We start from the raw sequence: 26,023 nt of genomic DNA, 5'->3' as shown, positions 1-26,023 counted from the left end.
TATTTTACTGAGTTACAGTTCGTATAAAGAAATCAGTCAATTGAAATATATTAATTAGGCCCTAATCTATGGATTTTACATGACTGAAAATACAGATATGCATCTGCTGTTCACGGATACTTAATTAAAAAAAAAATTTAAGTAGGGGCGTGGATCAGAAACCAGTCAGTATCTGGCGTGACCACACACTGCCGTACACGTCGATCCAGAGCATCCCAAACATGCTCAATGTTCTGGTGTGTATGCAATCCAGAACTGAGACATTTTCAGCTTCCAGGGAATTGTGTACAGATTCTTGCGACATGGGGCCATGCATTGTCATGACGGCGGCGGATGAATGGCAAGACAATGGGCCTCAGGATCTCGTCACGGTATCTCTATGCATTCAAATTGCCATCAACAAATACAATTGTGTTCGTTGTCCGTAGCTTATGCCTGCTCATACCATAACCCCACCACCATGGGACACTCTGTTCACTAAGTTGACATCAGCAAACTGCTCACCCACACAACGCCATACACGTGGTCTGCGGTTATGAGGCCGGTTGGACGTACTGCCAAATTCTCTAAAACAATGTTAGAGGCGGCTTACGGTAGAGAAATTAACATTCAATTATCTGGCAACAGCYCTGGTGGTCATTCCTGCAGTCAGTATGCCAATTGCACACTCCCTCAAAACGTTAGACATCTGTGGCACTGTGTTGTGTGACAAAACTGCACATTTTAGAGTGGCCTTTTATTATTCCCAGCAAAATGTGTAATGGTGCACCTGTGTAATGAGGTGCACCTGTGTAATGATCATGCTGTTTAATCTGTCAGGTGGATGGATTTTCTTGGCAAAGGAGAAATGCTCACTAACAGAGATGTAAAAGAATGTGTGCTCAAAATTTGAGAGAAATAAGCTTCTTCTACATAATGGAACATTTCTGGAATATTTTATTTCAGCTCATAAAACATGGGACTAAAACTTTACATGTTGCGTTTCTATTTTTGTTCAGCGTAGTGTGTGAGAGGGGGAGCACCTGGTATGTTTGTCGAGCAGAAGGGTGGATTTAAGGTGTTCAAGCTAGTCTGTTCTAGTACCAGATATTTGATGTCTGGTAAGCTCTAGCATAACACATCCTCTGTGTGCTATAGAAAATCTAGGTTGAACGTAGTAGGCATCTTGAGATTTTGTAACCTTTATGGTTTTATCTATGGAGGAACTTGTCTAGTCCATGAGACCATGCTGCAACGGAAGCTTGATGAGCCACTACAGGAACAGCATGTTTCTCTATCAAATTCTCTTGATCTTTGGACCGCTGCATCTTTGATCACTGAGCAAAAACATAGTGACCATGAACACACACATTGCACGGTATCCAGTTCGCTGCTAAGTATTGCTGATGGGACGTTCGTACACAACGAATGCAATTGTGAAATTTGATACCACCATTTGTACGATGTAAGGGAACTCCTGTGCTCTCTGAACAGCAAGGGCACATCACATAAGATGAATGGATTCATAGCATGAAGTGTCTTACCTGACTTTTTAATAGGTTAAGTGAGTCCAGTCAGTAATTTTTCTGAGAAAGCTATTCAATCGATCATAGAGTGAGTGTAGCCACTTTCATTGTATTGATAAGAGTGCAGCTATCTATTGTGCAGTACGTGGCCTACTTTGACTCATGACTCAGAGGTTTCAAGAAAAAAAGGGAGAGGTCTGGTCTTCTGTGAAAGCATTTAAGCCAACAACCTGCTGAACTGGAGAGCTCTCCAGACATTCTGCAGAATGACAGTTGTTAAGAGCCACAGGACAGATAATATACCTCACAAAAGACACAGGAAAAAAGCCCCTGTTAAGATTCCATCCACACCTAGTGCCTTCAGAAAGTATTCAATCCCTTTACTTTTCCCACATTTTATTGTTTTACAGCCTGAATTTAAAATTGATTAAATTTGTCATTGACCTACACACAATACCCCATAATGTCAAAAGTATAATTGTTTTTAGAAATGTTTACAATTCAATTAGAAATGAAAAGCTGAAATGTCTTGAGTCAATAASTATTCAGACCCTTTTATAGCAAGCCTAAATWAGTTCAGTGGTAAAAATGTGCTTAACAAGTCACATAGGAAGTTGCAGGGACTCACTCTGTGTGCAATAATAATGTTTAACATGATTTTTGAATGACTACCTCATCTCTGTACTCCACACATAATTATCGTTAATGTCCCTGAGTCGAGCAATGAATTCAAACAGATTCAACCTCAAAAGACCAGAGAGGTTTTCAAATGCCCCACAAATAAGGGCACCTATTGGTGGATGGGTCAATATAAAAATAAGCAGACATCGAATTTCTCTTAGAGCATGGTGAAGTTATTAATTACAATTTACATGGTGTATCACTACAAAGATACAGRCATCCTTCCTAACTCAGTTGCCGGAGAGGAAGGAAACCACTCAGGGATTTCACCATGAGGCCAATGGTGACTTTAAAACAGTTAGAGTTTAATGGCTGTGATAGGAGAAAACTGAGGATGGATCAACAACATTTTAGTTACTCCACAATACTAACCTAATTGATAAAGTGAAAAGAAGGAAGCCTGTACAGAATACAAATATTCCAAAACATGCATCCTGTTTGCTATAAGGCACTAATGTAAAACTGCAAAAAAAATGTGGCAAAGAAATTCACTTTATGTCCTGAACAAAAAGTGTTATGTTTGGGGCAAATCCAACACATCACTGAGTACCACTCTCCCTATTTTCAAGCATGGTGGTGGCTGCATCATGTTATGGATATGCTTGTCATCGGCAAGGACTAAAAAGAAACAGGAGAGCTAAGCGCAGGCAAAATCCTAGAGGAAAACCTGGTTCAGTCTGCTTTCCACCAGACACTGGGAGACAAATTCACCTTTTAGCAGGACAATAACCTAAAACACAAGGCCAAATATACACCTTAGTTGCTTACCAAGACGACATTGAATGTTCCTGAGTGGATTCAGGCTGTAACACAACAAAGCGTGGAATAAGTCAAGGGGTATGAATACTTTCTGAAGCCATTGTACTGTAGACAATTTAGACCCTTGTTTCAGAATGACCATGGGGAGAAATGAGGTTTACTTTGAAGCTGTACAGTAGGCATGTACAGTATAAGAAGTCTGTCTCTCTGACATCAACAGTTACCTACAACATGACCTGTTTACACCAGATGAATGCATAACACAAACAATCTTTACTGACGGCAAGCATGTTATATAATCTGAAAGGCTAATAATAATGACCATCACTCCACACAGAAAAGGAAGCAAAATAATTGTGTGAAGCAGTACTGCAGAGAAATGTTCACAGCATCACAGATCATTTTTTAACAGCATGAACTCTTCAGTATGTGAGCTTATTTTGGCAAAGAGTAAAACATGCATTTGAGGATGTGTTGAAACAGCACCCACAGTCTGATGGTTGAACTCATGTCGTGGTTACATGGTTTCCTGGTTACAAATGCTGCAACCATAGGATAATCCAGAAGTCTATCAGTTTGCTTGTGGTGCCATATGCTGCTGTCATTTCCTGAGTGTTGAAATGACAAAATGTTCATATCAGATGGCTAAATATACCAAAATACTGCAAAACCTGCATAACTAAGAGTATTAATAACCATTCCCATGTAAAATAAAAGAAAGGAATGTATTCCCAAAATGTCTTAGCTACAGAAGCCAAATCTCTGGTTTGTATGTGATGTGGACAGAAAGGGGACATCCTTGTTATATGGCAACATAATTCAAGAGTTCGGGACTATAAGGTTCTATCTGCACTTGTCAAAATGTTGTTATTGACATAGCCTTGTTCGGTTCAATGTTCTCTACCTATATAGTACTCTAAATACCCCAATTCATGGTGTTAAATTCAAAAGAATACAAGATAAAAATTGCTAACATCTCAAACCAATGAGGGTTCGGAACTGTAAAGCCAATTATCTCAGAATATTATTTTGGCAGATAGAACCTTATAGTCTCAAAACGTCGATATTAAAACCTTACATAGGATCAATCACTATATGTCTAACTAGATACATCCAGGCACTGAGGAGAAGACCTATGCATATACCTGCATCCCAATAAGGCAAACATATTCAAAGCAAAATAACATAGGCATGAATTAGCAATATATTTTARCAGAAATAATCAGGAAAACAAAAAATATGACTGAGAATTGTCCTCCCTCTATACAGAAATAATGACATTATGTCAGAGGATTATTTCTTTTAAGAGTTGGGAAAAAGCAGTAGACAATAGTGTGTCTTAATTTTGTTTGTTAGTGTTGTCAATACAGTGTGTCAAGAGATGTCTGTGGTTTAGTGCTGAACAGAGTGCAAACTGGGAAACATCAGAGCACTCTAAATAATAGTCTCCATTCAAGTCAATGATTTGTCCGTTCTATTCATTCTATGTATATTCATTTAATCTTATCTGATAGGCAAAATCCAGATAACTTTTGGGGGTCCAAGCTTCCATATATTACACAAATGTGTCTGTTTTAAAACACCTTTTTCCAATATACTATTTAGACATTTTGCAAAACTCTTCATGTTCACAGAAAACCCTCACAATTCAAATATACATCCAAAAATATGTCATGTGACAATGTACTGAAATTCACAAGTACAACTAACCAAAGGGGATATTTTTTCTCTCTGCATTGTTGGGAAGGGCCCGTAAGTAAGCATTTCACTGTTAGTCTACACCTGTTATTTTACGAAGTGTGTGACAAATAACACTTTATTTTGATTTGAGGATCCCTAATTAATATAAGACAATGAGTGAGAGATGGAAAGACTGATATKGGAAAAGGAAAGGTGGAAAAAAAGAGATGTGCAACAGAAAAAGAAAGACGGACAGAAAGAGGGGGAAGAGAGAGACCCATGCCTTCTCAGGTGGTATTTTCAGCACCACAGTGTGAGTGTGTATATAAATAGACGTGAGGATGGAAATCAATAGGCTCATTAGGTCCTCACGGTATGAACAGTTTGATAGAATCACACAGCTCCCAGCTGTTTGTTTCCAAGCGGTTGTCAAGCCTCCATCTGTCTAGCAAATAGTTGAGAGATATGTTCAGTTCCGCAAAGCAGCCAACCTGCAATGTAAATAAAAGTGTAATTGTTGATTTATATGAAAATCTTTGGTCTATGTGCATGTTGATCATTGGAATATCACTATGCATAATTAAAACGGGGATCTATCATAGTACCAACACATCTAGCCAGAATCTACACTACTTTACAGTCAAATAATTTGAAAATAGCTTGTTAACACATTTCCTTAATTTAGAAAACAAGCCAAATGTCCCACAGTAACCAGTGAAAGCTGCATTGTTAGGGTACCTGCGAGACAGCTGGTCCTCCTTCTCCTGCTGTGAGCGGGAGGAGCTCTCTCCCAATGAGGTGGCTCCTGCAGGCAGCTGGCTGAGCTGGTCCATCACCTCCAGACCACTCTCTTCTGCTATCTGGACGATGAGGTCATCCACCTGGTCCTGGGGCGTGGTCAGTGTGGTGGCCGAGCTCATAGAGTCCTCCATCACCTATAGGTGAGTGGGTTTATGTTGTTTCACAATTACTGCAATTATCCAGAAGGGTATAGTAATGCATGTTGAGATAAAGGGTTTAGTGAACTAGGATAATGGTCGAGGAGGCCGAGTGAGCTAGAGGTCTTAGGGAAGAAGGGGACACGTGAACAAGAGGCTTGAAAACTTCAAGACTTCAAGAAATGAAATTGATTAGGAGTACAACCATTATGTACACTGAACAAAAATTTAAATGCAACATGTAAAGTGTTGGTCCCATGTTTCATACGCACAAAAAGCTTTCTTCTCTCAATTTTTTTTGCACAAAATCTTTTACATMTCTGTTAGTGAGCATTTATCCTTTGCCAAGATAATCCATCCACTTGAAAGGTGTGGCATATTAAGAAACTGATTAAACAGCATGATCATTACACAGGCGCACATTGTGCTGGGAACAATAAAGTCCACTCCAAACTGTGCAGTTTTGCCACACAACATAATGCCACAGATGTCTCAAGTTGAGGGAGCGTGCAGTTGGCATGCTGACTACAGGAATGCCAACCAGAGCTGTTGTTCATTTATCTACCATAAGCCACCACCAACATTGTTTTAGAGAATTTGCAGTACGTCCAACCGGCCTCAAATCAAAGTTTATTTGTCACGTGCGCCGAATACAACAGGTGTAGTAGACCTTACAGTGAAATGCTTACTTACAGGCTCTAACCAATAGTTGCACACAATGCAAATAGTCCGGGTAGCCATTTGATTACCTGTTCAGGAGTCTTATGGCTTGGGGGTAAAAACTGTTGAGAAGCCTTTTTGTCCTAGACTTGGCACTCCGGTACCGCTTGCCATGCGATAGTAGAGAGAACAGTCTATGACTGGGGTGGCTGGGGTCTTTGACAATTGTTAGGGCCTTCCTCTGACACCACCTGGTGTAGAGGTCCTGGATGGCAGGCAGCTTAGCCCCAGTGATGTACTGGGCCATACACACTACCCTTGGTAGTGCCTTGCGGTCAGAGGCCGAGCAATTGCCGTACCAGGCAGTGATGCAATCAGTCAGGATGCTCTCGATGTTGCAGCTGTAGAACCTTTTGAGGATCTCAGGACCCATGACAAATCTTTTTAGTTTCCTGAGGGGGAATGGGCTTTGTCGTGCCCTCTTCACGACTGTCTTGGTGTGTTTCGATCACTCTAGTTTGTTGTTGATGTGGACACCGAGGAACTCCACTACAGCCMCGTCGATGAGAATGGGGGCGTGCTCGGTCCTCCTTTTCCTGTACTCCACAATCATCTCCTTAGCCTTGGCTACGTTGAGGGATAGGTTGTTATTCTGGCACCACGCGGCCAGGTCTCTGACCTCCTCCCTATAGGCTGTCTCGTCGTTGTTTGTGATCAGACACTGTTGTGTCGTCTGCAAACTTAATGATGGTGTTGGAGTCGTGCCTGGCCATGCAGTTGTGGGTGAACAGGGAGTACAGGAGGGGACTGAGCACGCACCCCTGTGGAGCTCCAGTGTTGAGGATCAGCGTGGCAGATGTGTTGCTACCTACCCTCACCACCTGGTTGCGGYCGGTCAGGAAGTCCAGGATCCAGTTGCAGAGGGAGGTGTTCAGTCCCAGGATCCTTAGCTTAGTGATGAGCTTTGAGGGTAGTATGTTGTTGAACGCTGAGTTGGAGTCAATAAATAGCATTCTCACATAAGTGTTCCTTTTGTCTAGGTGGGAAAGGGCAGTGTTGAGTGCAATAGAGATTGCATCATCGGTGGATCTGTTTGGGCTGTATACAAATAAGAGTGGGTCTAGGGTTTCTGGGATAATGTTGTTGATGTGAGCCATTACCAACCTTTCAAAGCACTTCATGCCTAAGGACGTGAGTGCTACGGGTCTGTAGTCTTTAGGCAAGTTGCCTTTGTGTTCTTGGGCTCAGGGACTATGGTGGTCTGCTTGAAACATGTTGGTATTAAAGACTCAATCAGGGACATGTTGAAAATGTCAGTGAAGACACCTGCCAGTTGGTCAGCACATGCACGGAGCACACGTCCTGGTAATCCGTCTGGCCCCGCAGCCTTGTGTATGTTGACCTGTTTAAAGGTCTTACTCACGTCGGCTATGGAGAGCGTGATCACACAGTCATCCGGAACAGCTGATGCTCTCATGATTGTCTCAGCGTTGCTTGCCTCGAAGCGAGCATAGAAGTGATTTAGCTCGTCTGGTAGGCTCGTGTCACTGGGCAGCTTGCAGCTGTGCTTCCCTTTGTAGTCTGTAATAGTTTGCAAGCTCTGCCACATAAGACGAGCGTCGGAGCTGATGTAGTAGGATTCAACCTTAGCCCTGTATTGACGCTTTGCCTGTTTGATGGTTCGTYGCAGGGCATAGCAGGATTTCTTGTTAACTTCCGGGTTCGAGTCCCACACCTTGAAAGCGGCAGCTCTACCCTTTAGCCCAGTGCGAATGTTGCCTGTAATCCATGGCTTCTGGTTGGGGTATGTACGTACAGTCACTGTGGGGACGACGTCCTCAATGCACTTATTGATAAAGCCAGTGACTGATGTGGTGTATTCCTCAATGTCATCAGAAGAATCCCAGAACATGTTCCAGTCTGTGATAGCAAAACAGTCCTGTAGTTTAGCATCTGCTTCATCTGACCATTTTTTTAATAGACCGAGTCACTTGTGCTTCCTGCTTTAATTTTTGCTTGTAAGCAGGAATCAGGAGGATAGAGTTGTGGTCGGATTTATCAAATGGAGGGCGAGGGAGAGCTTTATACACGTCTCTGTGTTTGGAGTACACAACCGCAGACCATGTGTAACCACACAAGCCCAGGACCTCCACATCCGGCTTCTTCACCTGTGGGTTCTGTCTGTAATAAAGCCCTTCTGTGGGGAAGAACTAATTCTGATTGGCAAGGCCTGGCACCCCAGTGGGTGGACCTGACTCTCAAGTGGGTGGGCGTATGCCCTACCAGGCCCATCATGAATGCGCACCTGCCTATTTGTGAAACCCATAGATTAGGGCCTGATTAATTTGTTTCAATTGACTGATTTCCTTCTATGAACCGTAACTCAGTAAAATCTTTGAAATTGTTGCATGTTGCATTTATATTTTTGTTTAGTATAGATGAGGAACATTTTCTATAAACTTGTGCCACTCACCGAGGTGTGAACATCCAGGTTCTGGACCTGCGTCTCAAACTTGTCCATAACAGCAGACACCTTCTGCAGGTCCATGGAACCCAGCGCTTTGTCCAGTGCCTTGGTGACCTGCGTCATATTCTTTGTGACCTAGGGATATAAAACACAGGAGTGCCACACACAAAGGTAGGACAGAGAGTGCATCTCTATGAAAGTAGCTAGTAGCAAGGATGGCTGAGATTGGAGGTCAAGAAAAAAATATGACAATGACTAATGTGAGACACACAATTGGATGATATTAACATATGATTATGGCAGAGGGAATAGACTCACCGCTTTCATAGTGACAGCAGTCTGGACCTTGGAGGCAACAGCATCAACACGGGATGCCATGCGCAGACAATTAAGGCCCTCGTTCTTCTTACGGATGGCATTCTCTGCATATACTCTGGCAACTTCCACATTCTTCTGCTGAAGAGCCTGGTGAGACGAACATACACACTAAAAGTCAGTTCAGTTGCCTATAAAAACAAGTTCAGGGGCTGCATGTGTAACAATCATCTTACAGTTAGAATACTGATCTGGGATCAGGTCCACCCTGTCCATGTAATCTTATTCATTGTGATCTAAAAGACAAAACTGATCCTAAATAAGCAATCTCTACTCTGAGACGTTTGATACATATGGCCCCTGGTCGTCTGTTTAAATCCTTAGGACAGTAATGGACTGGTGCAGCCTCAACCATGATCTTCCACTGCCACCTGCTGGTTAATGTGCTGCACACATCTTTATTCGACCTGTCCAGTCAGACGCCAACTGAACACRTAACGCGTTTGCCTAATAAATATTAAGTTAAATTAACTATTTAATGACACGAATTTCAACAATAATGTTGTTTATACGCTATTGGGATAGACTGACTGCTGATCCTGTAATACCACAGGAGGATAGTGGCACCTTAATTGGGGAGGATGGGCTTGTGGTAATGGCTGAAGCGGAATAAGTGGAATGGTATCAAATACGTCAAACATGGTTTCCATGTGTTTGACGCCATTCCATTTGCTCCATTCCAGCCATTATTATGAGCCGTCCTCACCTCAGCAGCCTCCACTGAACAATACCACACCCTGTATACCCGTAACCCGGGTCGCTTTCAGTAAGGCCCAGTGCACACCATATAGCAAAATGTTTAGCATCAGAAAACAAAAATCTACTACACACAACCATGTTCAAGCCTACATTCTTTCTCAGAAAGCCCTCCCTTTACTCACCTTTTTAACTTTGGCTTGCTCGGATTTTGAATCTTTCTCTGCCTTTTTGGCAAGTTTTTCGAGCTGTTTTGCTGTAAACTGTTAGAGAAGTATAAGCAGACATTTTAAAGTGTAAAAATGTTTATTAACTATGTTTAAGCTCCACAAAGACAATGGCTAATTTCTATATACCTTCAGTTGGAAGAGTGTGTCTGAAAGAAAGAAAGAAAAAAATTAGATGAGGGGTGATACACAGATACAGCCCAGTGTATTGGGCCTGGAATACTTTGCACTAACAGTGTGCAATGACGACTATGACAGACTGAGGGTAACTAGATCTCTGAGTCTGGATCAAAATCATAGAATTGTATAAGTTGTCAACGCGTTCTGGTCATTTCAAACTCTACACTAATCCAATGGCGATAACACACGTAATGCTAGCCACCTAACTACAAATACATGAAAACGGGAAGTTAGCTAGCTATCTAGACATCTAGACAGTTTAGAAAAATTATCTCTTCAATAGCCATGTAGCTAAAGTTACTCGTCTAAACCTTAACGTTCATCTTTGAATACTCGTCTAGCTTCTGGTGACATCTGACATTGCAGTGAGATTTTAATAGCTAACTATAAAACGTGTATATTTGGTAAAATCTAATATAAACTAATATTAGGTTAGTAGCAAGCTATCATAACATTTATTTTATCGACTGGCTGCCAAGCTTTTCCTTTATACTAGTTTATGYCGGCTAACTAGCGTTATAACGCACGACATAGATCAAAGTAAGTTGTCAAATCAAAAGTCGAAAACGACTTACCATCCATATCAGCGTGCCTTCACTTGACCTAAAACATTTGTTTTAGTTTGACAAAGAGCTAATTTCCTTAATGTTTTTGATATTCTGTTTTTGTGATGAGTCTTTCTTTCCCCAAACCAAGTTAGCCAAAGCCACGCCCCTTTCCGCTAGCGGCGTATTCCAGCCAAAATACGTCCACGTCATTGGTCAAGCGCATGAGAGCGGTGATTGGATAGATTCAGAGAACCTCAGCTAGGCGCGTATAGTCAAAAGCGTGCTGTCAAAAAGCACGAGTTACCATTGCTAACAACAACATATGAGAAGCAAGAACTTCAATATCGCCACAGCCAGTAGCGATATTAGGATGTTAATATTGGTGGGGGAAACAAAAAAATACAATTTTAGATGCATGACAGCAAAGCCACAACACTAAACAATACATTAATTGCACTATAACGGTGACAAACGGTGCCCACAAACTGTTAGGGCCTACATAAAGCTGTCCCTAAAGCACAGCTTTCTTTTCAGCACAATGGAGGGAATCCTTACCACTGGTACACCCGGTTATCAGCGGAGCCTTGTCTGGCAGCGAAACAGTTTATTCAGCCTCATTTACTGCCTTTAAAAAAAACATAGCTGATATGGCTGACTTTGTTAAATAAATGTGGTTTCTACTGACAACTGAGATGTACATACTATGGCATAAGGCCCTGGGGATGACGAGAAGAGGCAATCCCTAATTTCGATTAAGACATTAATGAGAGAGCTAGGATGGACATAGTCAATAACTATTTCTTCAGCACTTTGAAATGTACAGCAACAGAATTCAGAACATGGGCGTTCTTACAGTATTCTCCTTGTACACCAAGTCAGAACCATGGGATAAATAAAGGAGGCATGTAAGCAGACAATGAAACGTCTTACAATATTCGATGATTACWTTTCTCTAAAACAGGCTATATCAAAACAAATTTAGTTATATAGCCCTTCTTACATCAGCTGATATATCAAAGTGCTGTACAGAAACCCAGCCTAAAACCCCAAAACAGGTGTAGAAGCACGGTGGCTAGGAAAAACTCCCTAGAAAGGCCAAAACCTAGGAAGAAACCTAGAGAGGAACCAGGCTATGAGGGGTGCCCAGTCCTCTGCTGGCTGTGCTGGGTGGAGATTATAACAGAACATGRCCAAGATGTTCAAATGTTCATAAATGACCAGCAGGGTCAAATAATAACAATCACAGTAGTTGTCGAGGGTGCAACAAGTCAGCACCTCAGGAGTAAATGTCAGTTGGCTTTTCATAGCTGATCATTGAGAGTATCTCTACCGCACCTGCTGTCTCTAGARAGTTGAAAACAGCAGGTCTGGGACAGGTAGCACGTCCGGTGAACAGGTCAGGGTTCCATAGCYGCAGGCAGAACAGTTGAAACTGGAGCAGCAGCACGACCAGGTGGACTGGGGACAGCAAGGAGTCATCATGCCAGGTAGTCCTGAGGCATGGTCCTAGGGCTCAGGTCCTCCGAGAGAGAGAAAGAAAGAAAGAGAGAATTAGAGAGAACTTACTTAAATTCACACAGGACACTGGATAAGACAGGAGAAATACTCCAGATATAACAGACTGACCCTAGCCCCCTGACACATAAGCTACTGCAGCATAAATACTGGAGGCTGAGACAGGAGGGGTCAGGAGACACTGTGGCCCCATCCGATGACACCCCCGGACAGGGCCAAACAGGCAGGATATAACCCCACCCACTTTGCCAAAGCACAGCCCCCACACCACTAGAGGGATACCTTCAACCACCAACTTACCATCCTGAGACAAGGCCGAGTACAGCCCACAAAGATCTCCGCCACGGCAAAACCCAAGGGGAGGGAGGAAGGGTGGGAGGGAGGGAGGGAGGGAGGGAGGGGGGGGCGCGCCAAGCCAGCTATAGGATACATGTGCAGCACCAAGTCATAACAGTAGGCTAAGTTATGAGGGGAAAAGGGACCAAATTATTAGGGTGAGTGAGGCACATGGGCTACTAACAGCTACACAACATACACTTAGTACTACTTTCTTAGCTACAGTATACATATCTCCCTGGCATATTACATAATTTATGCGGCAGCATACAAGACATTTTTGGACTCACCGTTGTTGTGCTGTGCTCACTTGAACAAGGTGGCACGGCAGTCCAAGTTGTGGGCAAATTTTGAAATTCAACTTTGTCATCAAAGTCTGGCATTCTCTGGATTTCTGGTGCATTCAAGACAACTGGGAACTCTGGGGAAAAAACAAGGTTGAATCATGACGTCAGTGATCTTCTCATGTGTATATAGTGTATTCTATTCTACTGTATTTTAGTCAATGCCACTCCGACATTGCTCAATCTAATATTTATATATTTCTTAATTCTATTCTTTTAGATTTGTGTGTATTGTTGTTAATCGTTTTTAGATACTACTGCACTGTCAGATACTACTGCACTGTTGGAGCTAGGAACACAAGCATTTCACTACACCCGCAATAATATCTGCTAAATATGTGTACGTGACCAATWACATTTGATTTGATTTAGAAAGAGGCCCGAGTTCCCGACTTGGAATTCCAAGTTGAATGACAGTTCAAAACGTATTTTCCCAGTCAGAGCTCGTTTTTTTCAGTGTCCAGTTGTCTTGAACTCACTAAAATTTGAGATTTCCCAGTTCCAATTTTACAGTTGTTTTGAATGCAGCAGAAGTCATGCAGGATTGACAGCATGGACAATTTATTAAACATTTTCTGGCCCATGGTGTTGCGTGTTAATGTTTATTCTTTTAAGCTTGGAAAAGAGACTCTTTCAGACARATGTTTTAAATTCTTAAACCCAGACTTGGACCACACACCCTCTCCACTGAATAGCAAGCAGTGGAAGCAAAATAGTAATTGCTTTCCTTAAACGTTTTCATATAATGGTTGACAGGAAAATATTTATGGACAATTTTAACGGAAACTTCCTTAATTCTGTTAACAAGTAGGTATGTGTGTGGCAACATCCAAACTTTTTTCCAACAGATATTATCAATAAATCTGTTCCAATAAGGCATGACATAAGGTATATAGATACAACATTCGCCTGAAACAAGGTTCGTATCGCTCTGTTGTTGAATGGAACAACAGAGAAACAAATCTTTCCTACTGATCCCTGACTTTCTCTTGTCTTTTAACGGCACGTGCCTGGCTGAGGCTCCCTTGAATCCATCCAATCACGGCTCTAATGATGTTGACTAATAAAGTGGACGTATGTAGGCTGGGATACGCCCCTATCTAAAAACGGGCGCGGCTTTGGTTAACCTCGATTGATGAAAAAAAAGACCCGTATGGGATACTCTGCCTGTTCAGAACAGGTCACGTGAGATAGGCTTTTCTGTTGCTGAAGCTTAAATGGAAGAGGCCATTATTGTTAGTCACATGACATGATGCTTTCTTTAATTTAACCCCTTGTCCTCCACTCTCCAAAGTACACTATCAACCTTCTCAAATCATAAGCATAAATTATTATTTAAAGGTATGCTCAGAGAAGGCTCATAGAAGACAGGCTATGTACACACTGCCCACAAAATGAGGTGGAAACTGAGCTGCACTTCCTAACCTCCTGCCAAATGTATTACCATATTAGAGCCACATATTTCCCTCAGATTACACAGACCCACAAAGAATAAGAAAACAAATCCAATTTTGATAAACTCCCATATCTATTGGTTGAAATACCACAGTGTGCAATCACACCATTGTAAATCATTTCCCCTTTTGTACTTTAACTATTTGCACATCATTACAACACTGTATATAGACATACTATGAACTTTGACATGTCTTTATTCTTTTGTGAGCGTAATGTTAACTGTAAACATTTTATTATCTATTTCACTTGCTTTGGCAGTGTAAACATATTGCCAATGAAGCCCCTTGAATTGAAATTGAAAGACAGAAACAGAGACAGAGAGAGAGAGGAGGTCCTGTCTGAGTAATGCCCCAGGCATTGACAGACACACCAATAGACAAAGCATGGATACTTGCAGGTTGTGTTGACCAAATGTCAGATGGGGTCTGCAGTGAGCCAGCAAGCAAATGAGGGTAAGCAACCAGGCTTAAGCTCTTTATGGTAGTTATTTGTCTTGATTATTGCAAATTGCACAACCCTTAATTAATGTCTATGATAAATCTGTTGTATTAAAATAATTACATAAATTGAGAGAGAACAAAAATTTTGAACATCATTGTTTACTCTCAGTGGCCAATAAACAGATTATGAAGTACTCTTGGGAGCAGATAGCCTACCAGTGTGAACATGTGTTCAGTGTTTTCAATGCAAACCCATCCACCTTAAGTGTACACATCTTCTTTTTGATTCACTATTTTCTTGTAAGCTTTGAGAAAGACCTTTGAGTCAGAAAGCTTATGAAAATATTATACAAAGTTACAGTTTAGACTACCTTTTTGGTTGTTGCTAGGGGACAAAGACATTACTATTCTATTGGTTTTCCTTAAGTTGAAAACAAAAACATAAATCCCTGCAAATGTTTTTTTGGTAACGCTCAAGTAAAAAATAACTGTAGTATTTCAGGTTTACAAATATTTCAACAGTTAAAATTACTAACACATGAATGAGTAGATAGCAGCTGTTGTTACRAGGTTAATCTTTATTGTTCCTTGAATGATGCTCCCTCTAACACTCTTAAGAAATTAGCACAATCCAATTAAAAGGTGCTTGCATTACACTGATCGATCCTCAAGAACAAAACAGAGTTCTCTCTCAGGCACGATATTCCATTGGTATTATTATAACAACCCTAATCACCCTTACTCATATCTACAAATGAAAGCAACTCACTCAGATTCCTCACGATTGTGAAACCGTTGAGTGATACTTGAATTGGCTACATATGATACAGGAAGTTGCTGAAAGTCTTTTAGATTTAATTGCTACATTAAAGGTGGAATTTCCTGCCACATGTTAGTTATTTCACTTTCTGAAGAATATAACTTATAMATTCCTTAATTAGCTTTGAGAAACTAAATGATATGACAATGTTCACTTCTTCATCTTCTAGTTATAGAGCCAAGTAAGCCAACCCCCTCGCCAGCAGAGATTTCGGTTGGTGAAACTTCCTCCCCCTCTTCATTCATACCCCCTGCCATAATTGTCACTGCCCCATCCAAAGAGGACCTCTATGCTCAGCCACCCACCAAAACTATAGAGGAGGCAAACAAGGAGCCACGACCTAGAAGGCAACCAATCTGTGTTGGTAGAGCCATCACTAACAAGGTATAACGATTTTGGAAAAAGTAAGGTCACATAAATACTACAGGCCTGCCATCCCCTTGAGCCAATGATTCCCTATTCATCTGTGCTAGAGGAGTGCTAGACGTACCAATTGCAGTAATCCATTATAAGAAGTGGAAATAGATATGGACAGATTTAAGGAACAAAGTATTTTCGGGTGCTTTTTGGATGCATTACATATATTTGTTGTCATTTWTCCCCAGCCTTAGAAAAAGTGGGGATATTATTGCACTATTTAATTCATATGAGGAGTGATTCAAGTGGATATCAACATATTTGTGGGGCGAAAAGCTATTTCTAAATAGATGTAAATAAACAAAGTAATTTAATTTCTGAGGTGAAGCGCATCTCACCTTCTTGAACCCCGGGAAAGCTTGTAGTCGTCCATTTAATAGACAAAGCATCGAGTGTGTGGTTTCCTGCCATTCATACTCTTTTGAATGTTTCTGGACGTATATTCGTGTACTGGTCGCATTTTCTGTCATCATAGTACAGCAAAGGGCGAATGAACCATCATCTTGGGCGTCCAAATAACAATGGAGAACGCTGCAGATACTGACCCGGACCCCATTAAGCTGAAGTCGATCAAGAACAACAGAACGTTCACAGTACCGCAAAAACACAGGGTAAGCAACATGCTTAAGTAGCTACTAGCTAGTGGGCATTTTATTGTTATGTGGGCCACGTACTCTTTAACAAATKATCGGCACCCTAATGGACAGCAAGGATACATCAAATGACGCCACTTTATTTAGTCGGAATGTATTTAAAACGATTTTATAAACTGGACACAAATACGTTGATACGATTGCTAGTCGGGTGCCTTGTCAGTTTAATTTGGAACGTCACTCTCGCAAACCCTGCCACGCAATGACGCTACCGGACAAAAAGCTTTGTTTTGATGTCCATTCACATGGTCAATGGAATGTCCTGTCCTTAGTACTCTGTGACCTAGACAAAGCTGCCTGGGAGATCCCTATAAATCCCAGCCAGATTAATTTTGGCTGTATCAAACGGCACAGTGCTGAGAAAGTGATATGGGGCAATTCCAAGTTAACAGTGACGCTGAGACTCACCTTTTAACTTTAAAATGAATGCCAAGCTAATACCATTGATAGTAAAGTTTAACAAACAATACACCCATATGAAGAAGTGATCGTTTTACTCAAATACATTTACTTGAGAAACAGTGCAGATCCACATTTTGTAACACAATGACAGTAAAATCTCCTTCAGTTGTTTATGTGACCACGTTTATCAAAAATTCTTAAATATCTCATTTGAATAAAGATTCAAATATGCCTGCAGAAAGAATGGGGTGTCAGCTATGATATGACACCTTGAGTTTGAAAAAAATCTATTTTGGTTATTGAACTACATACAGTAAGTGGATCAACACCCCTTAACATAATTGTTGTTCTTAACTGACTTGCCTGGTTAAATAAAGGTTAAATAAAACAAATATAGATATATTTCTCAACCAATTTACTACAGAAGGCAAATCATTCCTACAAAACCTTATATAAATGTTGATATTAGTTGGCATGGGCCTTTACTTCAACATGATTGTGTTGTGATTTATTTCTAATCCCATTTATATTTCTAAGACTTYTTCTAGTAGATTAACATCCCCTTTCCATCTGTGTGACCAGATTTTTTTGGGGGAGATGTATATTGGTTGAGATATATATATGTGTATGTACAGTTGAAGTCGGAAGTTTACATACACTTAGGTTGGAGTCATTAAAACTTGTTTTTCAACCACTCCACAAATTTCTTGTTAACAAACTATAGGTTTGGCAAGTCGGTTAGGACATCTACTTTGTGCATGACACAAGTAATTTTTCCAACAATAGTTTACAGACAGATTATTTCACTTATAATTCACTGTATCACAATTCCAGTGGGTCAGAAGTTTACTGTGACTGTGCCTTTTAAACAGCTTGGAAAATTATAAAATTATGTCATGGCTTTAGAAGATTCTGATAGGTTAATTGACATCATTTGAGTCAATTGGAGGTGTACCTGTGGATGTATTTCAAGGCCTACCTTCAAACTCAGTGCCTCTTTGCTTGACATCATGGGAAAATCAAAAGAAATCAGCCAAGACCTCAGGAAAAAAATTGTAGACCTCCACAAGTCTGGTTCATCCTTGGGAGCAATGTCCAAACGCCTGAAGGTACAATGTTCATATGTACAAACAATATTACGCAAGTATAAACACCATGGGCCCACGCAGCCGTCATACCGCTCAGGAAGGAGACGCGGTCTGTCTCCTAGAGATGAATGTACTTTGGTATGAAAAGTGCAAATCAATCCCAGAACAACAGCAAAGGACCTTGTGAAGATGCTGGAGGAAACGTATCTATATACTCTCTACTATTATTCTGACATTTCACATTCTTAAAATAAAGTGGTGATCCTAACTGACCTAAAACAGGGAATATTTACTTGGATTAAATGTCACGGATGATTTCCGCATGTGTGGTTCCCACCGTGAAGCCTGGAGGAGGAGGAGGTGTGGGGGTGCTTTGCTGGTGACACTGTCAGTGATTTATTTAGAAATCAAGGCACACTCAACCAGCATGGCTACAACAGCATTCTGCAGCGATATGCCGTCCCATCTGGTTTGCGCTTAGTCCCACTATCATTTGTTTTTCAACTGGACAATGACTCAACAAACCTCCAGTCTATGTAAGGGCTATTTGACCAATAAGGAGAGTGATGGAGTGCTGCATCAGATGACCTGGCCTCCACAATCACCAATTGAGATGGTTTGGGATGAGTTGGACTGCAGAGTGAATGAAAAGCAGCCAACAAGTGCTCAGCATATGTGGGAACTCCAAGACCGTTGGAAAGGCATTCCAGGTGAAGCTGGTTGAGAGAATGCCAAAGTGTGTGTAAAGCTGTCAAAGGGGGGCTACTTTGAAGAATCTCAAATATAAAATATATTTTGATTTGTTGAACACTTTTTTKGGGGGGTTACTACATGATTCCATATGTGTTGTTTCATAGTTTTGATGTCTTCACTATTATTCTACAATGTAGAAAATAGTCAAAATAAAGAAAACCCTTGAATGAATAGGTGTGTCCAAACTTTTGACTGGTACTGTATATATTTATATATACATAATTACAGTTGAAGTCGGAAGTTTACATACACCTTAGCCAAATGCATTTAAACTCAGTTTTTCACAATTGACATTTAATCCTAGTAAAAATTCCATGTCTTAGGTCAGTTAGGATCACCACTTTATTTTAAGAATGTGAAATGTCAGAATAATAGTACAGAGAATGATTTATTTCAGCTTTTGTTTCTTTCATCACATTCCCAGTGGGTCAGAAGTTTACATACACTCAATTAGTATTTGGTAGCATTGTCTTTAAATTGTTTAACTTGGGTCAAAYGTTTCGGGTAGCCWTCTACAAGCTTCTCGCAATAAATTGGGTGAATTTTGGCCCATTCCTCCTGACAGAGCTGGTGTAACTGAGTCAGGTTTGTAGGTCTCCTTGCTCGCACACGCTTTTTCAGTTCTGCCCACAAATTTTCTATAGSATTGAGTTCAGGGCTTTGTGATGGCCACTCCAATACCTTGACTTTGTTGTCCTTACGCCATTTTGCCACAACTTTGGAAGTATGCTTGGTGTCATTATCCATTTGGAAGACCCATTTGCGACCAAGCTTTAACTTCCTGACTGATGTCTTGAGATGTTGCTTCAATATATCCACATAATTTTCGTTCCTCATGATGCAATCTATTTTGTGAAGTGCACCAGTCCCTCCTGCAGCAAAGCACCCCCACAACATGATGCCGCCAACCCCGTGCTTCACAGTTAGGATGGTGTTCTTCACTTGCAAGCCTCTCCCTTTTTCCTCCAAACATAACGATGGTCATTATGACCGAACAGTTCTATTTTTCTTTCATCAGACCAGAGGACATTTCTCCCAAAAGTACGATATTTGTCCCCATGTGCAGTTGCAAACCGTAGTCTGGCTTTTTTATGGTGGTTTTGGAGCAGTGGCTTCTTCCTTGCTGAGTGGCCTTTTAGGTTATGTCGATATAGGACTCTTTCAACTGTGTTTAAAAAAAAAAAATTACCTGTTTCCTCCAGCATCTTCACGAGGTTCTTTTGCTGTTGTTCTGGGATTGATTTGCACTTTTCGTATCAAAGCACATTCATCTCTAGGAGACAGAACGTGTCTCCTTCCTGAGCGTTATGACGACTGCGTGGTCCCATGGTGTTTATACTTGCGTACTATTGTTTGTACAGATGAACGTGATATCTTCAGGTGTTTGGACATTGCTCCCAAGGATGAACCAGACTTGTGGAGGTCTACAATTTTCTTTCTGAGGTCTTGGCTGATTTATTTAGATTTTCCCATGATGTCAAGCAAAGAGGCACTGAGTTTGAAGGTAGGCCTTGAAATACATCCACAGGTACACCTCCGATTGACTCAAATGATGTCAATTAGCCTATCGGAAGCTTCTACAGCCATGACATCATTTTCTGGAATTTTCTAAGCTGTTTAAAGGCACAGTCAACTTGGTGTATGTAAACTTCTGACCCACTGGAATTATGATACAGTGAGTTATAAGTGAAATAATCTGTCTGTAAACAAATTGTTGGAAAAATTACTTGTCATGCACGAAGTAGATGTCCTAACCGACTTGCCAAAACTATAATTTGTTAACAAGAAATTTGGTGGTTGAAACACTTAGGTTGTAGTCATTAAAACTTGTTTATGTAAACTTCTGACTTCAACTGTGTGTATATATATATATATATATATAAGAAGAAAAACATATCTATGCCTAAAATATTAACTTTTAGCTTTCATTTGACACCAAATTTGATATGCTCCTGTAAACTGCACATGTTGGTGCTCATGGGTCCTTTACAGGGAAATTACCTCTGTTGAGTTGCCAAAATGATAAAGCTTTATAGCAAAACTTTAAAAGCTGCATTGTCACACCTTTCCCCATAATTTATGTATAAAGAAAAGTTGCAGATGGCATTAGCAATAATTGCAGAGGAATTGATCAATTCTTGAAAAAGCATGCATTTCCTCTCTTCTGTCAGTTTGGGAACTGTAGGAGTGTGAAGGAATTTGAGAAACTGAACCGAATCGGCGAGGGAACATATGGAATTGTGTGTAAGTTATCCTTGATCTGTTAACACACGATTGGCGGCTGTTCTTAGAAAGAGATTATTAGATGGTGTAATTCACAGTACTGTCCTGAGCAACACAGATTAGGCCTACACATAGGCCTTATTTAATTACCGGTAAGAACACTTCATACTGTACAACTGTCTGTAAGTGCCTGTAAGCCTAGGTTAAAACATTGTATCCCGTTCAGACAGAGCCCGAGACACCAGGTCTGATGATATTGTAGCACTGAAGAAGGTCCGGATGGACAAGGAAAAGGATGGTAGGCTTACAGCTGGGTTCTCAGCCACTTGCCTTGCTTCAGTTGCTTTTAGCTAAGTATACAATAGTTTTCAGACATTTCCATCATATTATTAGGTTGTTATTATTAATCTCTGTTATTTATGGCCTTTGTTATGTTCTGTGTTTGTTTGACTTGGTGTTGTTCTACACACAGGGATCCCTATCAGTAGTCTGAGAGAGATTACCCTGTTGCTCAAACTCAGACACCCCAACATAGTGGAGTTAAAGGAGGTGGTGGTGGGAAGTCACCTGGAGAGGTGACAGCGTACACTCCTCACAGTACACTCCTCACAGTACACACACATCCCCTCTAATTATACTGGAACCCTTATTCAATATGCAATGATAACATCTTCAGAAATGATTAAGCCTAGACCTACTCTTTCTTAACAGATAAAAACATTTGTTCACATACTTTTATTTAATGCTTGTGTCACAGTTTACAATTTTACATTAAGTTGTAATTTCTACAGTAACTCAACTTTGTTTTTCCATAGTATTTTAGTTTGGGTGTATTCAGTATTTACCTGTCCCATCTTGGTTGACTGTATTCAGTAGCCTACTCATCAGTAATTGACCTGTGTGTCTCTGCTCAGTCTCTTCCTAGTTATGAGTTACTGTGAGCAGGACCTGGCCAGTCTGCTGGAAAACATGCCAACACCGTTCTCAGAGGCACAGGTACAACAGTGAAAAGTATTATGTATTAAGGAATGTCCTCTTGTTTTTCTACTGTATTGACATTACACAACATTGATTATTTTAGAGAACTGTGTGTTGAAATGTCTCACTTTGTTTTCTCCTTCAGGTGAAGTGTATAGCTCTGCAGCTGCTGAGAGGTCTGGATCATCTTCACCTCAACTTTATTCTGCACAGGTCAGACACGTTCACTGTCAGACTCCATATCTCAGACTTGTGCTGTTATTTAGGATGGAATCTCCAGGATGGGATATATTTATTTGATTGTAATAATGGATCTGAATTCTGTAATGAATTTGTAATGTGTACTCTCGAGTGCAATTTTTCAATGCTTAGACGGTAGTGGTCTTTTAGTTTGCTGTGATTCGTATGGTTACTTTATGAAATGTCATGAGTATGTGGCAGGGATCTGAAGGTGTCCAATCTGCTGATGACAGACAAAGGCTGTGTAAAGATTGGTGAGTCATCACCATACAACCGCTGTGCTCCTGGATTACGTCTGTATGCATGTACTGTACTACGCATGTCCTTTCGCTGAACAACAATACCTCAATGATTTTAAATTTGCACTGTTGTAAACAAAATGCTTTAACTGTACTGTTTTCACTTCTGATAGYGAATGTTTTACATACTGTAACATGCATAACAATTAGCAATGTGCAGAACAATTAGTTTGACATAGTTTATAACCAGTTTACAGCATTATTCAACAGCTGTCAGTTATTGTGTGTGTAAAAACATGCTTCTGTCAATGGTTGATTGTGCTAATGTTTCCCTCTCTGTCCAGCTGACTTTGGCTTGGCACGTTGCTACGGTATCCCCCTACAGCCTATGACGCCCCGGGTGGTGACATTGTGGTGAGTCAGTCCTTCAACCTCAACTTTCTCCTCAGGCACTGATCCCTAATCCTCCCTGAGCCTCATCAGCTCCTGTTATTTCTCTCGCTCCAGGTACAGAGCCCCAGAGCTCCTCCTAGGGACCAAGACTCAGACCACAGCCTTAGACATGTGGTAATTTGTTTTAAGTCTCTACTTTGTACATACACATAAGATACATGGGTCACAGATCCTTTTAAACTTTTTTAGAGTTTTGTCACTATCACAGAGCTCCCTCTTACAAACAAGCTTTAACATACAGAGAGTTGTCTATGTCATGKATGTAGTTGTCTCCTTTCAGTTAGTGAACTTTACTCTGTTCCAAATAGGATCCTCTCTGTTCTAAATAGGATCCAATCCTCTGTTCTAGCAGAGAATCTCCCCTCCCATCCGTACATCAACCCTCCAGAGAGTATTTTCATGGCACAGTCACCAATGTTTATTACCATACCATCTGTATGAACATACTGTATCTCATATTTATCCAGGGCGGTGGGCTGCATCCTGGCTGAGCTGCTTGCACATAAACCTCTSCTGCCAGGGGGTTCTGAGATCCAACAAGTGGACCTCATAGTGCAACTGTTGGGTACCCCTAATGAAAACATCTGGCCGGTAATGAATGTCTCCTAGTGCTGAGTGATAAACCAAATTGTTTTTTAAAAATGTATTTTTATAGACTAATTGACCTACATGGGTTCAATTATTTGAATTCCATTTAATTCAGGGGTTTTCTGTGAGCTCAATGCGCACATTGCGCTGCAGTTTCTCTAGAGATAAATCAGATCATGCCCAAACTGTGTGACGTAGTAGGGAGTTGTAGTTTCCAACAGGCCAATATTCTACATAGTTTAGTGCAGAAAACTTGATCATTAACTACAATGACCATAATCCATTACATGGCTACTTGTCCGGTCTGTGTTTCTTTTATGCCTGCTACATAAAAGACAGAAGAATGCATGATCAAGAAGGGATACATAGAGAGCAGTTGCTTCGCGAGGTATTGCCTTATTTACTTTGAAGAACTACTAAAATAGTGATTTTGTCAGACAGCATAGGCAACAGATCTATAGAGATGAGATGATGACTTGGAATGAAATAAGTCATSAAATAAAACAAATGTAATACACACAACAACTGAAATATTTGATTAAAGTAAAGTAATGTGAATAATGATGGTTAATAAGTGATAAACAGTGATGAGCAGTCACTACCATCATGGGACTTTTATTAATTGTTTTATTCTGTGTTGTTACAGCATTCAACCCACATAATGCATAGTGCATTTAATGTCTAAAAAACATTTTCAAATTGAAAATCGTTGTTTTATAATCTAACCAAAACCGACCCCAAATCAAACCAATCGCTCAGTACTACTTTCTCCTAAACAATCACAGAATTTAGGATTTTACCATTCCATAAGTTTAATTTGAGTCACTTTAATGTTGATTAATTTTACAATATGCAACAACCAATGATAGTAGTTTCTCCTCAAGAAAGGATATTGTTGGTTAACCCCTGTCTGTTGTTAAAATTTTGCAGGGCTTCACTCGTCTTCCCCTAGTTGGACAGTACAGTTTGAGGAAACAACCATACAACAATTTGAAGAATAAGTTCACCTGGTTGTCTGATGCAGGGCTGCGTTTACTCAACCTTCTCTTCATGTACAATCCTCTACGCAGGTAACTACCAAAGAACAAACCTGCGCAGCATTATAAATACATACATGCATACATACATACATACATACATACATACATACATACATACATACATGAAGAGACCTGTATACAGTTCTACACATTGTGTCATTCACATATTTACACAGAAACCTTCCATTAACACATGTGCAGTATACTTCCTTTCACTCCTCCATGGCTCACAAGTGTTTGTCTCTGTTAGGGCCACAGCTAAGGACTGCTTGGAGAGTTCCTACTTTAAGGAGAAACCTTTGCGTAAGTGTGGCCTCAGGGTTATATGACAGAAATGATTGGAACAGTGTTTGTGAAATTAAAGAAGTGAAAAAGGTCTGTCTCTCTTTTTAGCTTGTGAGGCTGACCTGATGCCAACCTTCCCTCATCATCGCAATAAAAGGGCAGCCCCAGCTGTAGAGAGCCAATCGAAACGCAATAAAGTGTAACTTCATTCACATCCTTGATCGCAGTTTCAATAAATGAATGAATATCTTAGATGTTTACTACTACACGGATTATGCACCTGGTTGTAAAAACGTGTTGTCATAGAATGCATGTACCTAGCAGTAATTATCCAAATCAATGGGGTGATGGTAAGCTTTCAAGTATTCCACAGTTCAGTCACTGCTTGCAAAATCCTATTTCTTTCACTGTGTGTCTGATGAATATCCAAAAGTATGTGATTAACATGCATAAGTTCAATTTAATTCACCAATGTTGCTTTGTTTTTTGAATGGATGTTGGTTAACCTTTGGCAGTCTTTGGCAGGTTCAAGTAACCAATAGGAATTGGTTTGCTGTATTCATGTACATAGACATTTTTTATCTCATGAAATTCCATGAATATTGTAGTTTTAGTTTTAATAAACTGCTTTTTCAAATTAATGTGTGTGGAAAGTTTAGCTACATCAATTGGAAAGGCAGCACATGTATCTGTTTAAATTACCTGATTCAAAACTTGTGGACAAAAATATGAGTAAAGGTTGTAGTCTTTATTAGCCAGTGATCTGCTATATACAGTCAAGGTCGGAAGTTTACATACACTTAGGTTGGAGTCATTAAAACTCGTTTTTCAACCACTCCACAAATTTCTTGTTAACTATAGTTTTGGCAAGTCGGTAAGGACATCTACTTTGTGCATGACACAAGTAATTTTTCCAACAGATTATTTCACTTATAATTCACTGTATCACAATTCCAGTGGGTCAGAAGTTTACTGTGACTGTGCCTTTTAAACAGCTTGGAAAATTCCAGAAAATGATGTCATGGCTTTAGAAGA

General features: G+C 40.4%; 2 protein-coding genes across 3 annotated transcripts; one reads left to right on the top strand and one right to left on the bottom strand.

Annotated features, from left to right (window-relative positions):
* Positions 1 to 4,396: 4,396 nt before the first annotated feature.
* chmp1a (charged multivesicular body protein 1A) lies at positions 4,397 to 10,837 on the bottom strand. The gene is made up of 7 exons (XM_023971400.2): positions 10,744 to 10,837; positions 10,118 to 10,137; positions 9,947 to 10,024; positions 9,009 to 9,155; positions 8,697 to 8,825; positions 5,364 to 5,560; positions 4,397 to 5,116 (listed from the first exon to the last, which is right to left on the bottom strand). Exons 1-7 carry the CDS (start codon positions 10,748 to 10,750, stop codon positions 5,095 to 5,097), a joined length of 600 nt encoding a protein of 199 aa, XP_023827168.1. The 5' UTR covers positions 10,751 to 10,837; the 3' UTR covers positions 4,397 to 5,094.
* A 5,054-nt stretch (positions 10,838 to 15,891) lies between these two features.
* Positions 15,892 to 25,200, top strand: cdk10 (cyclin dependent kinase 10). 2 transcript variants are annotated; one of them, XM_023971725.2, is made up of 13 exons: positions 15,892 to 16,657; positions 21,114 to 21,186; positions 21,392 to 21,463; positions 21,638 to 21,740; positions 22,080 to 22,161; positions 22,289 to 22,356; positions 22,585 to 22,637; positions 22,967 to 23,036; positions 23,130 to 23,189; positions 23,543 to 23,666; positions 24,594 to 24,733; positions 24,954 to 25,006; positions 25,097 to 25,200. In XM_023971725.2, the coding sequence occupies exons 1-13, from the start codon at positions 16,568 to 16,570 to the stop codon at positions 25,189 to 25,191; spliced, it is 1,083 nt and encodes a 360-aa protein (XP_023827493.1). In that variant the 5' UTR covers positions 15,892 to 16,567; the 3' UTR covers positions 25,192 to 25,200. The 2 variants fall into 2 exon arrangements, with proteins under 2 accessions (XP_023827493.1, XP_023827494.1); XM_023971726.2 differs by having other exon boundaries at positions 16,639 to 16,657; positions 21,396 to 21,463.
* Positions 25,201 to 26,023: the final 823 nt, after the last annotated feature.

Source organism: Salvelinus sp. IW2-2015, linkage group LG26 (assembly GCF_002910315.2).
Source record: "Salvelinus sp. IW2-2015 linkage group LG26, ASM291031v2, whole genome shotgun sequence".
In the NCBI taxonomy this organism is placed as follows: domain Eukaryota; kingdom Metazoa; phylum Chordata; class Actinopteri; order Salmoniformes; family Salmonidae; genus Salvelinus; species Salvelinus sp. IW2-2015.
This window is presented reverse-complemented; position numbering and strand designations above follow the sequence as displayed.